Source organism: Oryx dammah, unplaced genomic scaffold (assembly GCF_014754425.2).
Source record: "Oryx dammah isolate SB20612 unplaced genomic scaffold, SCBI_Odam_1.1 HiC_scaffold_2, whole genome shotgun sequence".
NCBI lineage: Eukaryota > Metazoa > Chordata > Mammalia > Artiodactyla > Bovidae > Oryx > Oryx dammah.
The window spans coordinates 73,588,294-73,605,063 of NW_024070186.1; the positions used below are offsets into that span (position 1 = coordinate 73,588,294).

Consider the following 16,770-nt stretch of genomic DNA (forward strand, 5'->3'; position numbering starts at 1 on the left):
GTTTATGACCAGAAGCATTTTGGTAAAGGTAGACGTAGATCAAGGTAAGAAAAAGCTGACAGTCTCCTGATCATTTAACTGCCTAGGTTTGAATCACTTAAAGGCCCAGTAAATTATAACAAATATCCATGTTAAGTCCAGGCAAAAGAGACTAGCTCTGAAGGGGAACAATGAAATTCTGGGAGCTGAGAACTACATAGGCTGTCGATAAAATGTAAAAAGTCGTACTTCTATGGAAAGGCCCTCTGAGTCTTTCACTGACTTCTTTCTTACCAACATGCCAAAAGGCTAAAGGTGAAAAACATCAAGTGTAGCCAGCCCATGTGGCCCACTGGAATAAAGGCAGCAGTTAGTTTTACCATGGACAGATCCTGACATGGAGGGGCGAAGGGAGCCACTTACCTTAAATCTGTCAACAGCCACCGATGCTTCTGAGAGGGACTTTACTGAAAACGGTGTAACTTTCAAAGCAAAAGTCATGGAATTGAAGACAGTCACCACTGTGAAAGCCTGAAAATAGGAAAAGAGGAGAAATTGAGCCTGATGAGGCTCTGTGACTAAAGTAACACAACATCATCAATTTCCTCTCAGGTTTAAGGAGGGCTACAGCTTGACTGTTGAACGTTGGTATGAGTCAGATATACTTCCAACATATTTTTTTAAAGATAGAATTTTTATGAGACCTCCAATTAAAATTCTCAGTGAATCTAAATCAATTGATGATCTGTATTTCAGAATTAAACCCAAAGCTGAGCTGACTAAAAACAAGCCGTACATTATCTGGGCACTGGGGCTAAATCTCCATTCTTCCACTTGGATTAACTGCATGAGTGAAAAATCCAAATCTAGTAATAAGAGGACCAGAGCATCTCTACATGTGGTGTTTCTAAAATGTCTCCAAGCTCACCGACCTGTGCTGCTGTTAGATCAAAGCCAAGGGTCATGTGAACAGAGAAGGTCACCACGCTGGCGATCACCATCACAATAGGAGCCACACCGACAGTGATGCTCTGAAAGTACCCAGCTTTTTCCAGCATCCGACGTTCATCCTCTCGGATTTCTAAGGAAAAAAAGCAAGACAGTTGCTAAAAAGCAAGTCGAAAGAAACTATGGGATACTGCTTATCTGTCACCAGACACGACTCGGTAGATCTTCGGCCACCATGGGTAACATCTATGATGCAAAAACTAGGTCAATATGACCATCAATTATAATTTAACCATGAAAGCTGGTATGCAAGCCTGAGGTTTGAAATGGATCAAGTCATAGGAATGAATCTAACAGAAAAGCCATTACTTCTCAGTACAATAATCACCTTCTGCCTTGGTCTGATTCTTTTTGCAAATTTCTTATGTTCAGAAGGAATGAACACATTAATCATGTCTGCTATTGGCAGTTATGTTTGCTTACCTGGTTGTTGCTCATTTCTAGCTTAAGTACTTATAGGGAAGACTATACAACAATAATGGAGAATTAAAAAGGAACTAAGATTTACTAGGGTGCCTACTGTATATTGGGGCTAGGAAAGAGGCTTTCACACAAAAAAAGCAGTAAGGATGACTGAAAGAAGATGAATGAGATAAAATACAATTTTTGTAAGCAGAATGACTTTTCTTAAATATCTACAAAACTAACAACCTTATTAACAGAGTAACCATGGAGTTCAAAAGACCACAGAGCATGAAGTATGACAATAAAGCAGTGAAGTATTTTCAAAACATTTTCAAACACAGAAGCAATTCTTTTGAGAGGCTACACACTGACCTTAAAGGTATTACCGCTGTCCCAAACACTGAGAAATATATTAAGAGCCAGCTCTCAAGCCATACTTTTAAAAAAATTTCATTTCATTGCTTTAACATTTATCACATAACTTACCCAAGTCTGTAATGAGCAAGAATGCTCTTTTCAAGCTAATACACACAGGTAAAGATACCAAAGTCAGGAGCTGAAGGATGAGTGGAATCTCAGAAAGAAGATTAGAAAACTGAGAAAATCAGAATTTGAGAGCCAGAAGGGACCATCAGTGGTGACCCTGCCAACAACAGGCTTGGCAGACATCCTGTTAGCATCCAATTGTTGCATTCTATTGGCAACAAACTCACTAGTTAAAGAAGGGGCCTGATCCATTGCTGGAACTTCTGAGTGGTCACTTCCTTCTGATGACCATTCATAAATAAAGTTTATGGAGTGTCCCTGAAGGTTTACTCAACAAATCAAGCAGTGAAAATAAAACAGCTTCCTTAATCTGAACACTGTATTTCTTCTGTTCAACCCAAAATTGCACCAACTTTTTAATTGGAACATATTCAGGTTATCTCACTATGAGATTATGGTTGATGAACAGGCACTTCTATTATATTTAAATTAAGTTTAACTGTAACTATGTCTTCTCATTTGAACTCTAAAGTGCTTTTAAATATATTTTTTCTTAAATTTCACTTTTTAAGGCCCAAGATTTCAACTTTTGTTAAGATCTTTAGGAATGCCCAGCTAAGGTGTTAATTATTCCTCCAAACTCTGTGGCATTTACGTACAACATGCTTATGTCTGCACTGAATTTATGGATCAGAGTAGGGCCAGGCACTGAAAACCTTGTGACTCAACACAAATCAATTATTTGAAAAGAAACTTAAAAACTACTGAGTGAGGCCCAGAGTCCAGCTGTCCCGAATCCCGGCCCAGCTCCTCTCCCAGCATCACCCCCAGGTTCTTACACCTGCCTACTCATACTGCACACATAACCACAGAGCAGGGGGCGGGGGGCAGAGGTGGAGCTCTCAGCAGCCACTTGCTACTGTTTTCTGTGACGGCCTCATGTCCAGACCAGAAAATCACAGGCACGGTGACAGTATAGACAGGGGGCTTTGAAACTGAATCAATTCCTCATAACCAGCTGAGTTATCTTGGGAAAAGTCAGGTCTCAGTTTTCTCATTTACGAGGCGAGGTCGTAAGTGACAGTCTCTAAGATCCCTAAGAACATATGATATTCTGATCCTACGACATTAGGATTCCCAGTAGCTAATGTACTCAGAAAGCAAAGAAGCCAATATACATATACCAAGTTTTTAAACTCACTTTGTACACTCTGAGAGAATGCTTTGACCCAGGCATACATTTTAATAAATTTAATATAGGTGAGGACTTCATTCATCTTCTGGACACGGTCATCTGTGATGGTCACACATTTTCTCCTGAAATATGCAGTGATCCGTGAAACAAACATCTGAAAGGAAAAGCAATGTCATGCCCAATCAGAGCTTATTCAGAATTAAGAACTGTCTACTCTTTCTGCGAAGTAAATCCACTTAAGATTATTATAAAAGTGAGCATACTGTAGTTGTACTGCCTTTTTTTAAAATTTAATACTTTTACTATTTATTTACTTATTTGGCTGTACTGAGTCTTATTTGTGGCATGTGGAATCCTTAGTTGTGTCATGTAGGATCAAGTTCCCTAACCAGGAATCAAACCTGGGCCCCCTGCACTGGGATCACAGAGTCTTAGCCACTGGATCACCAGGGGAGTCCCTGTACTGCGTTTTAATAAAAGTGGTCTCTTAAATGATAATAGTACTTGACTATTCCTCTGGAAGAAAGTTAACGCAAGTATTTGCCCTCAGAACAATCAGGGATATCGAGGCTACCAAAGGGAAGCAGGAGAGCTATATCAGTTAGCATCTGCTCAAAATGGAGTGACTTAACAGTTCCTGTATTACGGGGGCAGAGTTCACCTGCTGACCTTCTCCTCACTCACACTCTCTTTTTAAATCTCAGGTAGGAGCTACTGCCTTTATTCTAATGACATCTAACTTCCTCTGAAGTCGAAATTCTGCCTGTATGGACTGTACACTGTTTAGCTCTTTCCAGACATTTCCAAACCAGGTACCTGCTTAAAGAACTTTCCAATCAAAGATGTGATACCTCAGAGGTGTCAACTATATAAAGCCCAACAGAAGTAATTCATCTGTGGAAAAGCTGCCAAAATACAGTAAAAGGGCTTACTCACCATTGCAGGATAAAAGAGGATAAAAACAGCTGATCCCAGGAAGCCTGTTGGTCCCAGAATAATTACATTATAAACCATGCCCAAGATGGCAATAACAGGTCCTCCAGCCAGCAAGCTGCCAACAGCAGCTGCCTCAAACATCCTCTGCCCGTCGTTTGAGCACAGGTTGATGAGCTACGAGATACAAACAGCGGTGAGTGGACACTGCAAGGACACAGATGCCGGCTCAGCAGGAAGGTAAAGGACAGAGCAGGGACTCCAGGGAAGGAAAAAGCCCAGGCTGGGAGCGCTCTCTCTGCCCTGAAGCCATCACCCCTCACTCACCTCACCCACAGACTTCTCCTTAATGTTCTTCAGCTTAAGGATCTTCTTAAACGCCATGGTTAGGATGGCTCCCCGCAAGCGTACCCCAGTTCGGTAATTCAACGCCCATGTCAGTGCGAGTGACCAAGAGCGCACAATTTCTGTCAGGAGGAGGCCCAGGACTAGCAGCAAGCTGTACTGGAGGTTAGACTCTGTGTCCTGGGTGTACTCCAGGAGGTGTTTCACCACGAAGGCCTACAGGGAGAAACACACACCGCTGTCAGCATCTCCACCGCACCCACACACCACACCACAGTTTTATGTTAAGTTAGAAAGAGAAGGCATCTCCACTGTACCGTGACAAGTGCCTAAGCAGAGAAAGACCTTCTCGGAGGACCAATTACTGCTGATGGCCCACCCTCGGCAACTTATGCAGGGCATTTTGCAGGAAGCAGGTCTAATTTGAAACTTTTCTTCCTTCGGATACCATCAAAACTAATACTCTTTCTAATGTAACATAAACCTGTCCATGAGCTGAAATTCATTCTCAACACACTGATCATTAAAAAGTATATATTTGACCTTATTCCAGTATCTCCACACAATGATACATTTCTTTACATGAAATTAAGACCTTTCTGTTTTTTGGATCGTTTCAAACGTGCTTATTTGATAAAAAGGAACAGTGTACCTACAGTTGGACTGGGGAAGAGTGAGAAGTGCATTTGCAAAACATTCCTGAAAATAAACATCAGCAATTTAATAGTACAGAAGAAAGCAAACAAAGCAGACTATCCACAATCCAGAGCCCCTCCCACGGGCCCTCCCCCATGCCCCACTCCCTCCCAAAAACAAAAACATGTTACCTCAGGTAGCACATGTCTAACACCACCTGCAGGGAGGGAAGGCAGCAGCCCCCAGAACCACCGAGTGCCACCTCCAGCTCTGAGGTCCTGCAACGCCGGAGCACACACTCACACAAGGCACATTCAGCAACAGTAAATACCAGGAAGTGGGAGGTCATGTACTTTTATTGAAAATGAAAAAAAAAAGTACCATCTTCAAAGAGCATCTCACAGACACTGTACAACAGGAGGAGCATTGCGGTAACATACATGGGAACATACAGAGTTGAGTTATACAGGGCTAGCCAGCCAACAAGTCGTCTGGCTGCAACTGTTGTTTTTAAACTACACACAGTGGAAATACAGTATTGAACCGAGATCTGTTTCCAAAGTCCGGAGGAGCGCATCAAGCTGACAGCACTTAAACTGGTTAGGGCTCCTGAAGTTGCAGTGAGTCTGCAATAGAGGAGATTCTCCAGGAATAAAGACCTCGCTGCTAAGGAAAGAGAGTTAAAAAACAAAACAAAACTGAAAATTCCCCAAAGGGGTGACTCTTGCTTAAAATCACTGGCGCTATTGGGTCACTAGGCCGTGAGGAGTGACCTCTGCTCAGGACGGAATACAAAAATCTAGGCCTCAGGAAAAACGGGTGGCATCCTTCAGAGTCTTTTCGAGTCCTTACAGCTAAAGTCGATCTTGCAAAAAATGAAAACAAAACAAACCACAGCAAAAAGAAAGCCAAACCAATCCCCCTCCCTAAAGGGAGAAAACAAAATTAAGGAGAAACCCATCCACCATCTACCCCAATCTTTATAGCAAAGGGCACTGAAGCTGGAAGCCAGAGCTTGACTGACAGCCCAAAATGGAGGCCAGATGCAATCGTCCTGAAGCAGCTAATGCTGAATTCCAGACTCTCTCTGGGTGGATCGGTATTTCTTGTTTTTTTTTCCTAAGAGGAAATTAATACCAGATGTTGACTAGATCCTAAGAGATCCCCACCAATCAGATTTCCGTCAAGTCTCAGAAAACAACCTGATCAAGTAAATAGGAGATTTCAGATGCCAAGAACTGTGTATCCCATTGCTCCCCTCCCTTGGATTTTTGGGTTTTATATCCACTGCTTGGGTCACCACTGCACACAGCTGGGTTGCTGGTTTACTAGCAAGAAGGTTGGCTTCTTTTCCAGTACGCAATCCAAAATGTGGAACTGAGTCACTGAGTGGCAGGGCCAGAACCCCATTTTCCTCACGTGAAGCAACTCAGTAAGATGGCGGTGCGGTAAAGCATTTTCTCACACACCTCGGCACTGACGGACCCGTCTCCAAGGAAGGCGTGAAAGGACAGCAGGTTGTAGTTTGGGGTTCCTTCCTTCCCATACATTTATTGTGCCACTTTTCAGCACCAGGCAATAGCATTAGGAACTCCCAGAGGGGAGGAGAAGGGGGAAGGTAAAAGACAAAATGAATGCTTACACTATATAAAACTTTCAAAGGGGAGGGAAAAGAGGAAACAGCAGATTAAAGAATTTTCAACACACACAGCGTTTATAAAAAACAATTACATTTCAAACCATTTTGTATGGAACAAAGGAAATAAAAAGGTTCTCATGAAAAAACCAACCAAAATTTCATCTTAAAAGGTTACAAATTTATCATTTAAATTTAAACAAACTGGGAGAAAACTCAAGATTGTCAGCATAGCTGTCTGGCTGTCCATTCCCAGTGAATAAACATTACCTTACCTGAACTCTTGGCGAGAGATTCTGCCCAGCTTGACTCTCTCATTCTGACCGCAGAATACAGCCATCCTGAAAATTCTAAAGAACAGCTTCTGTCACTGGTTCCACTACAGAGACACTCCCCCCAAATCCAGATCCTGACAGCACCAAGCAAGCTGCAGCTGGAGAGAGGTTGGAAGGGCGGGAAACTTACCTCTCTAGAGGCTTTTCACTGTCCTTTCCCGCAAAGGCCCGTGAGCAGAGTTAGCATTCACCAAGAGATTGCACTGCAGGAGGAAGCCGTCTCTTGCAAATCTACAGGGCGGATGCTAATTCTTTACACACAAATCATAAGTCAGGCCTGGTCTTCTAAAACTGTTTTAATCCAAGAAGGCCACAGATCACCTCTGCAAGTTTAGCAATTTGGCCACTCATCGGAGTTCAGGATCATACCCTTATAGATTTTGGTTCTCCATTAACACTATGGTGACCCTTAGATGCCATGTGCAGAGTGCTGGTCCACTGGTGTGACTGAAACCCATCTTGATCATTAACGTCCAGCCCTGGCCAGCCAGCAGTTTAAAAAATGAAACAACACACATTCACTTGATTGTGTTTCATTAGCTCTGCATATGGCTACCAAGGTTCAGTGAGGCCGGAGGGGAGATTAAAAAAAAAAAAAATATATATATATATATATATATATATATATATGGTATCTGGGGACTCAGTTCTTACTAGATTTCTGTAAGAACAGGTGAAGACAGTTTGAAAGCCCTGACATATTAGAAAATGTGCAAAAATAAAAAATGGATATTCTTCCAGAGGATTTAAATCCACAGATGGAAGGTATGCTCACTGCTAATAGTAATCTCAAACCCAATTCTTCAATTTCCAGTTAAAAAGAAATTTGTTAGAACTGGAGCTCTGAAAAACAGAAATTTCCATTGCTTACAATCTGAAATCTTTTTTTGTCAATGAGAGACTATGGATGGAACCACTGCTTTCTTGGTCGTTCCAGGGAAAAAGTCTCCTGAAATAACACAGGCCTTAAGGTGCTGTTTCATAAAGAGAGTGAAGAAAAGGAAAAGCGTGCTGCTGTTTTCCTATTGGAGGAAGGCTCTCAGCTTTCGCTGGCATTGAGGACACTTTACTAGAGATTAGTAGTCCAGTGCACGGTGCCTTAAAAGAGAGCTGAAAGAATATGCAGGTGCTCAAGGGAGTGACTATAAGGCCCCCAAGCTGAACAAGCATAAGTAACTTTTTTTCCCCAAGTGAAAAATTAAAATCCCAACAATATGGAATTTTGGTGGAGGGGGGAGGTGGGAGAGCCAATGAAATTCTAGCATTGACCAAACAGAATCAAGGAAGCCTATATACCGTGCTACCCAGCTGAAAGAATTCTTCAAAAGATCAGAGCAGCCACCAGCCCTGTAGTGAAACAATGACAGAAGCTCTTCTTGGGGGAAGCTGGTCCTATGAAAACGTTTGCCATTTTGGTCAGTGACATGATATTCAGGTACATGGTCCCTCTTACTTAAAAACTTATACCAAAGTGTGTTAGTTGGTCAATTAATAAGAAACCCAATACCAGAAAAGGAGTGTTCTCTGCTTCAGAAAAGAGATCAAAACTTTTTAAAGGCATCAAACATTAAAAACAAAAAACAAATGAACAAACAACAACAAAAAGAGAACATAACAGAAAAACTGCAAATTAGTTTTACCTAATTACCATGCATCTTAGGCCCATACTTACCAAAACCATGAACCACCAGCTTACCCACACACGGAAAATGCACAGAATAAGGAGTACTACTGCTCCGATGCCTCAAGGCAAATATGTAGAAAGTAGATTTAATCAGTCTCAAGTGTAAGGGCAGCACAGTGGGTGTAAGAAACAGGTGTCCAGAGAACAGTGTGACGGTCACTCTTCTCCCCTACTCTGCTTCAGCAACACTAGGAAAACCAGGGCTGCCACCCCGACACCTGCTACGCAGCTTACACTATAAACCAAAACTGAAAATGAACTTCAGGTTAGACTCTAAAAATCTCAACAGTCCTCCAGCTTCTTGAGAGCTCCTTTGCCACAGAACCGGCAAACACGTGACAACTCTGCCTCCAGACCTTCGCTGCGAAACCAGCACCAACTCAACAGCCTATGCCACACAATGCCACTCACAGCACAGCAAGACACACTGCCCGAACCAGGACTGTTGTTTCATGTCAACACACAGCACAGCAGCATGGTCCTGTGCAAGAACGGAATCACTCAGCTTCACCCCCACCCCAGGGAAGCAAGCCAGTTCCGCTTCGTCTCTGGTAACACGGCCCCCTCATCCTTCCAGTTTTCACAAACCACTATTCACCCAGTATCAGTTGTCCCCTGGCAACAGACCTGGAGGATCTCTAAGGTTGCTAACTAGCCCAAAGGTGAGCACAACCCCTGAAACAGAATAAGAATGTTAGAGCTGGCCATGGCCGGGCCCCTGGAGACTGTCAGAAAGGATGGTTAGGACTTACTGGTCCACTGAAGCCTGCCAGCTGCGTGATCATCAGGCACACGATGGAGAGGATGAGCCTGGTGCGGCAGAAGGTCCACACAACCCTCCGGAGGGAAGCAGCGTCGGGCCCAACTTCATTCAGCTCTTCTTGCCACAGTCTCTCTAGTCTTAACAAGGGCACATATCCTCCGTTACACATCCTTCCAGGGAATACGCACACCCCAGCCTCCCTGCTGCCACCACTCACACCAGTCTCTCCTTTAAAGTTATGTACAGAGTCTTCACCTTCTGGGGAAAAAAGACCCTTCCTGGTAACCACATATTTACCCTGTATAGGCAGCCTCTCAGGATTCAGAAAATGAGGAGAACCAAAGTCTTTCCTTCCACCCACAAAAATTATCCCTGAATAGAATCTGTCTTTCTCAAGGGTCCCCAACCCTTGCTGAAGGATCCTCTGGTAAAGTATAAAGTTGTAAACTAGATTTTAATCATGACCATCGGCTACCACAAAAATGTACTCTGTCACAAGGCAGCAACATAATCTCCCTGCAGACTCAGGAAGAGAAGCGGGGCTGAGAGAGAGAGAGAAAGCCCGTAGTTAAAATAGGATTCAAGGTAAAATAGGAGATAAAGCAGAAGAGCAGAGAAAGTCACCCCCAGGCTACCCTCCCTCTATAGCACAGCTCAAATCCTAAAAGGACTCAGAGTTCTGAAAGTGGCACTGCCAGACCCACACTCCTAGCTCAGGCCCTACATATCCAGTCTGTGGGAGACAAGGGTGGACCAGAGACGCCTACCTTCTGCAGTTCACCTCGGAAGTCTCATACTTGGACAAAGACCACACATCCTCCATTAAGAGCTCCCCCTTCTTGTGGGCTTTGCGAGCCAGAGGAGAAAGCCAAGAAAAAGTCATACAGGAGAAGAGCCCAGCATTGTCCACTGGGTGCTGATGTCTGAGGAGAGAAAACCCAGAGCACAAAATTGTCAACACACATGGAGAGGCTAGCCAACACTTAAAATATGCTGTTTAGTTAGTATACAGCACTCTTAACAATGGAAACAGTGAGAGACTTTATTTTTTAGGTTCCAAAATCACTGCAGTTGGTGACTGCAGCCATGAAATTAAAAGATGCTTGCTCCTTGGAAGAAAAGCTATGACCAACCTAGACAGCATATTAAAAAGCAGAGACATTACTTTGCCAACAAAGGTCCATCTAGTCAAAGCTATGGTTTTTCCAGTAGTCATGTATGGATATGAGAGTTGGACTATAAAGAAAGCTGAGCACCGAAGAACTGATGCTTTTGAACTATGGTGTTGGAGAAGACTCTTGAGAGTCCCTTGGACTGCAAGGAGATCAAACCAGTCAATCCTAAAGGAAATCAATCCTCAATATTCATTAGAAGGACTGATGCTGAAGCTGAAGCTCCAATACTTTGGCCACCTTATGTGAAGAACTGACTCATTGGAAAAGATCCTGATGCTGGGAAAGATTGAAGGCAGGAGGAGAAGGGGCAACAGATGATGAGATGGTTAGATGTCATCACTGACTCGATGGACATGAATTTAAGTAAGCTCTGGGAGTTGGTGATAGACAGGGAAGCCTGGCATGCTGCAGTCCATGGGGTTGCAAAGGGTTGGACATGACTGAGCGACTGAACTGATACTGATGACTAAACTCAAGTTTCCCCAAATAATCTTAGCCCAAATTTTTCTGGTGCTTCACAGACAAGCCATTAACTAGCAGAACCTCTTACTTGGAAGTGGTCCGGATGGGCTTCAGAACACTTAAGCTATGATGGTACTTTCCCTTGGGATGTTCCTCATCCAGGATTCTGAGCTGAGAATGCATGGAGGGGTCCAGGGAAAGGCCTTCCGCTCGGGCTGCTGTTTCCAAGGCATCCTGGCAATCCAACTGTTTCAACAGAGAGGGAGAAAAGGCAAAGCACAGTTAATGAACATGAGAGAATCAGAGAGGACCAAATCTACTGATACAACAGCTCAAACTGCAAACTTGATTCATCTCACCCAGGAAATCCCAAGGGTCAGGAAGTTAAACACTCACCTGTGTGATATGAACTCACTAAGGAACATTCAACCGGATACTTTAAAACTTCTATACTAATAGACTTCATTTATTATTATTATTTGAGCACTTTCAGAAAAACTGAGCAGAAAGTACTGAGCTCCCATAGACCTCCTCACCTACCCTCTTCTCCTCCGTAATTAACATCTTGCATGAGTGCACTACATTTGCCACAAGTGATGGGCCAAGACCGATGTGTTATCACTAACTGAAATCCACAGTTTATATTAGGATTCACTCATTGTGTTGTATGTTTTAAAATTTATATTTTTATCACCAAAATGTTTTATCTTTCATTTCCCAATACAGACTGAGAGTCAATTACTTCACTACTAACTGCAAATTCTATTGCCTATTTTCTATGATAAAAAGTTAACAATCAACACCCCTCCCCACTAAACAGTTCTGTCAGGCAGAAAAAGCCAGAATGCACACATGCCTCCCCCCTCTCTCTCTCTTGTTAGCAACAAGGAGTGCAGAACTGGGGCTCTCACCCTGGCTGCCCAGCTAAAGAGCTCCTATCCAGACTTCCACAAGCAGAGGGTCTCATGAGTAGATATACAAAGTTATACATATTTACTACAAAGTTTATAAATACCAATTAATCATATTAATAAAAATGCATGTAATTCAAACTCTGACTATGGCAGAAGAGGGTGGACCAAAAATCTGGACACATCTAAGACTTTTGCCTGTTTATTCGAAAAGTAACCCAAAATTACTTTTTTAAAAATTTTATTTTATTGAAGTGTAGTTGATTCATAGTAGTGCATTAATTTTTACAGTGGAGCAAAATGACTCAGTTATGCATACACATTCTTTTTTAAAAACTTCTGTATTGGGGTATATAGCTGATTAACAAACAATGTTGTGATAGTTTCAGGTGAGTAGAGAAGGGACTCAGCCATACATATACATGTATCCATTCTCCCCCAAACCCCCTCCCATCCAGGCTGCCACATTAACCATTGAGCAGAGTTCCATGTGCTATACAGTAGGTCCCGGTTTGTTATTCATTTTAGCAGTGTGTACATGTCTGCCTCAAATTCCCTAACTACCTCTTCCCCCTCCAGCAACCGGAAGCTCGTTCTGGAGGTCTGTGAGTCTGTTTCTGTTTCATAAGTTCATTTGTATCATTTCATTTTAGATTCTACATATAAGGGATGTCATATGATATTTCCCCTTCTCAGTATGACTTACTTCACTCAGAATGATAATCTCTAGGTCCATCCATGTTGCTGCAAATGGCACTATTTCATTCTTTTCTATGGCTGAGTAATATTTTATTGTATATATGTACCACCTTTTCTTTATCCATTCCTCTGTCAATGGACATTTAGGTTGCTTTCATATCTTAGCTTTTGTAAACAGTGCTACAATGAACACTGGGGTGCATATATCTTTTGGGATCATATTGTTCCCCAGATATATGCCATGGATCATAGAGTCACAAAGATCCCCATACAGAGTGGGATCACAGGGTCACACATACATATTCTTCCTCATATTCTTTTCCATTATGGTTTATCACAGGATATTGAATATAGTTCCCTGTCCTATACCATAGGGCCTTGTTGTTTATCAACCCAAAGTGACTTCCGCAGTTACTGTTACAGAAGCAGAACCATTCTTTTCCTCATGAAAGGGTTTATAAGGAACCTTATTCTTTTCTGACATTCTCACAAATATTTCTAGCAATTATTGTGAACTAGCAAGAAAGAATAGACTTTTGGATCAAGAAAAAGTTAAGTGGTGTAGCACCTAACACACTGGACCTTACACAAAGCGGAGTCTCTATTTTCACACACTACCTCTTTTACACACAGAAGAGAAGCAACTCACATTAAGAGGCAGCTATTTAGTAAGTCTTACAATAGCACAGTGTGCTATCTCTCCAACTTTATTATTCTTCCTTTACAAAACTGGTTTAGCTGTTCTAGATCTTTTGTATTTCCAGGAGAACCAAGTTCAAGAGTTAGGAGAGTTTTATAAACATCTTTGGACAGTACAGAATCAGAAAAGGAAAACTTGGGGGGAATTTCCTGACTGTCCAGTGGTTAGGACTCTGAGCTTCCACTGTAGGGGGCACAGGTTTGATCCCTGGTGGGGGAACTAAGATCCCGCATGCCACATGGCATGACCAATAAAGAAAGAAAGAAAGACGTATCAAAGCTTATGTTTTTTTTTTTAAAAAAAGAAGACTTGGTATGCCATCCATTAGCATTCTTATATAAGAATGGCATAGTAGCATTAAGAGAAAACTAAAATCTTCACATCTTATTTAATTCATTCTTTCAACAAATAACTTACAGAGCACCTATATACAAAACTGTCCTAGATACTGGGAATAAAAGTATTCCAATTTCTATCTTTATAGTACACTGATTTCATTTTATTCATCTCTAAAATGCCTAGTTTCATCAAAAGCTATGAAAAGAAAAGTGAATGGACTTAATGATAACAACAAACAAAAATTGATCTTAATGCATGAGTTTTGTTCCTTTGACTATATGCATGATGTCATGTTCTACCACCTTCCAGGTAGTTACTTCCCATAGTGGAGAATGTGAAATTCAAAGGTTCTCCAAAAACACTCAGATGAGAGCAGACTAGCAAGGTTTCACTCCCCCAGGCATATCATGAGTGCTACACCAGCATGAGAAAACGCCTGTGACATATCAAGAGACTGAGGGCTCTTGTACTGTTTTTGATTTTCATACAAGGCATTCAGTATAATTTTATCCTGACAAAGAAAAACCCCCATAAAAGTAGTTGAAAAAGTGGCTAAATTAATTCTCATATTTTCATATAATAATAACACATGGAGTAGGAATGACCACTGTAAGGGTATGGAAAAGTCTATATTGTTGATCTAAGACAACTGAAAGTGACCATTCTAAGCAACCCACTTAATAAGTTACATCATATTTTTGCTATTCTTTCCTAAAGAATAGCTTTAGGAAAACTGCTTCTTAAACTGTCAATCTTGTTGCCATATCCTACTCACTGCCTAGATAACAACAGTGAAATATTTGTTGGAGATGATAGAATCCACGCAGAATCCCATTTTAAGTCCTGTTCCATACTTGCCCCCAGCTCCTTCAAAGACAGGACTCTCAAAACAGTAAGTAGCAGGTGTTTAGCTCCTGGCAAGAATTCTTGAATGATAAAACAACACTATCAAGAAAACCAAGACAAAACCCCCTTACTCCAATAAAACTATACTCTCTATGATCTTAAAGTATTTATACTCCTTAGGCCACTGTGGGATTTTCCCATAGTTGGAGGCCTCTGTGAAGTATAGTGGTTTTGCATACGGATTTTATTTTCTTATTTTTATAATTTAGTTTATATATTTATTTTTGGCTATGCTGGGTCTTCATTGCTGCATGTGGGCTTTCTCTGGTTGCTGCAAGCAAGGGCTACTCTCCTTTGCAGTACGAGGACTTCTCATTGCGGTGGCTTCTCCTGTTGTGGAGTACAGGCTCTAGGCCATGCAAGCTTCAGTAGTTGCAGCCCACAGGCTCAGGAGTTGTGGCCTGAGGGTCCTAGAGCACATGGGCTTAGTTGCTCAGTGGCATGGGAACCTTCTTGAACCAGGGACTGAACCCGTGTCCCCTGCATTGGCAGGTGGATTTTATCCACTGTGCCACCAGGGAAGTCCCTGCACATGGCTTTTAGAAAATAAGATATGGGCTCACAGGCTGATTCTGCCACCAACTTTCTGCATATTACCAAGTCACTTTAAGCTTCAACTTACTCATTTTTACAACGGTACATGCACCTACCACAAAGTGTTGAGAAGAATGAATTAAAGTCACTTAGTTATGTCTGACTCTGCAATCCCATGGACTCTACAGTCCATGGAATTCTCCAGGCCAGAATACTAGAGTGGGTAGCCTTTCCCTTCTCCAGAGGATCTTCCCAACCCAGTGACCGAACCCAGGTCTCCCGCATTGTAGGTGGATTCTTTACCAGCTGAGGCACCAGGGAAGACCACAAAGTGTTGAGAGGAATGAATAGGATAACGAAAAGTGTTTAGCAAAATATTGGATATAAGTATTAAACAAACATTTAATACATATTAATTACACACCAACTGATCCACCTGATAAATCTTACGGACTATCTCAACCATTCCTCTTTCCTTTAGCTTTCCCTAATTGTTTCAAGATTAGGGAATTCATTTCCTCCTTCCTATGTCTTCCCTGTACTACACCACTGCAGTGGGATGCTTCTGGCAAGAGAAGAGCTCCTGGAGGGCAGGCTGACTAATTCTTGTTTGTATCCCTGGCCCCTGGCTCAGTATACGGCCTGGCACCTATTATGCAAATATCAACTAGAATATCTCAATATTGCTCCACAGTCTGCATTATCATCATTTAAAGCTACATGATATACCACTAAGAAATCTTCTTAACCAATACACTTCTAATATTTTGTGTATTATTAATAGTATAAAAAACAATTATAGTTTATTTTTCTCTTTCTGGATTATTTAGGATAAATTCCACCAGTGGGATTATAGGATTAGAAAGTATAGCTCCTAGCAACTAGACATATATCCAGTTTGCTTAATTACTCATTATAAAATGTGTATTACAGTGATATTGCAAAAGAGAACTTCTATTAGCTTTAGTACTTTCAGTTCTATTTTGTTGACCCAAGGCTGCCTTTGTCCCACCTACTCTGGGACATTAGCAAGAAATAGAGGAAGTTAGGACAGCCTTCTTTGTCTGCAGCCAGATCTCATGACTAGCATATATCTGTAAAGGCAAACCGCTTACTTGAAGGTGATGGGAAAATGTGGACAAACGAACTTATAACAAACCAATATAGCATCGACTGTGTGCCAGGCATTATTTTAAATGTTTTACAGATACTAACTTCTTATAATTCTCACAATTACCCTATGAGGTAGACACTCTCATTCCCCTGTCTTACAGCTGAGGAAACTGTGAAGTAACAACAAAGACTTGAAGAGATCTTTAAAAAGCAGAGATTGAATCCAGGCTCCAGAGTTAAGGCTCTTAATTACTAAGCTATGTGCCTTTCAAAGAAAAAACAAGCAAATAAATCATTACTGTATAAGATGAGCTCGGATGTATCTTTATAGACAGCCAGCTCCCCTCTCTTTCCCAGGGTGAGTATCAGATTAAAATAAACTCTGACTCTCCAAACTAACCTCATTATAAGCAAATGGTACTTTCCAAAGTACAAAATCACAAATACATGATTAGAACACTAGACTATAAACAGATGAGTTTACTTAATTGCAAAAGTGCACTTCCAGGTGGTTTTTCAACCAAAG

At 41.7% G+C, this 16,770-nt stretch overlaps 1 protein-coding gene across 5 annotated transcripts in view; it reads right to left on the minus strand.

Moving 5' to 3' along the window:
- ABCC5 (ATP binding cassette subfamily C member 5) overlaps positions 1-16,770 on the minus strand; it is a 79,992-nt gene that overhangs the window by 48,312 nt on the left and 14,910 nt on the right. For 2 of the 5 annotated variants that reach the window (XM_040251875.1, XM_040251882.1), the window contains exons 3-10: positions 11,131-11,288; positions 10,173-10,328; positions 9,395-9,542; positions 4,334-4,567; positions 4,010-4,183; positions 3,080-3,227; positions 912-1,060; positions 403-510 (exon numbers count right to left, since the gene is read on the minus strand). In XM_040251875.1, the coding sequence (XP_040107809.1) occupies positions 403-510; positions 912-1,060; positions 3,080-3,227; positions 4,010-4,183; positions 4,334-4,567; positions 9,395-9,542; positions 10,173-10,328; positions 11,131-11,288 (1,275 nt within the window). Of the gene's footprint in view, positions 1-402; positions 511-911; positions 1,061-3,079; positions 3,228-4,009; positions 4,184-4,333; positions 6,974-7,088; positions 9,543-10,172; positions 10,329-11,130; positions 11,289-16,770 lie in introns of those variants that run through there. The other 3 variants (XM_040251898.1, XM_040251907.1, XM_040251890.1) reach the window with 2 other exon arrangements.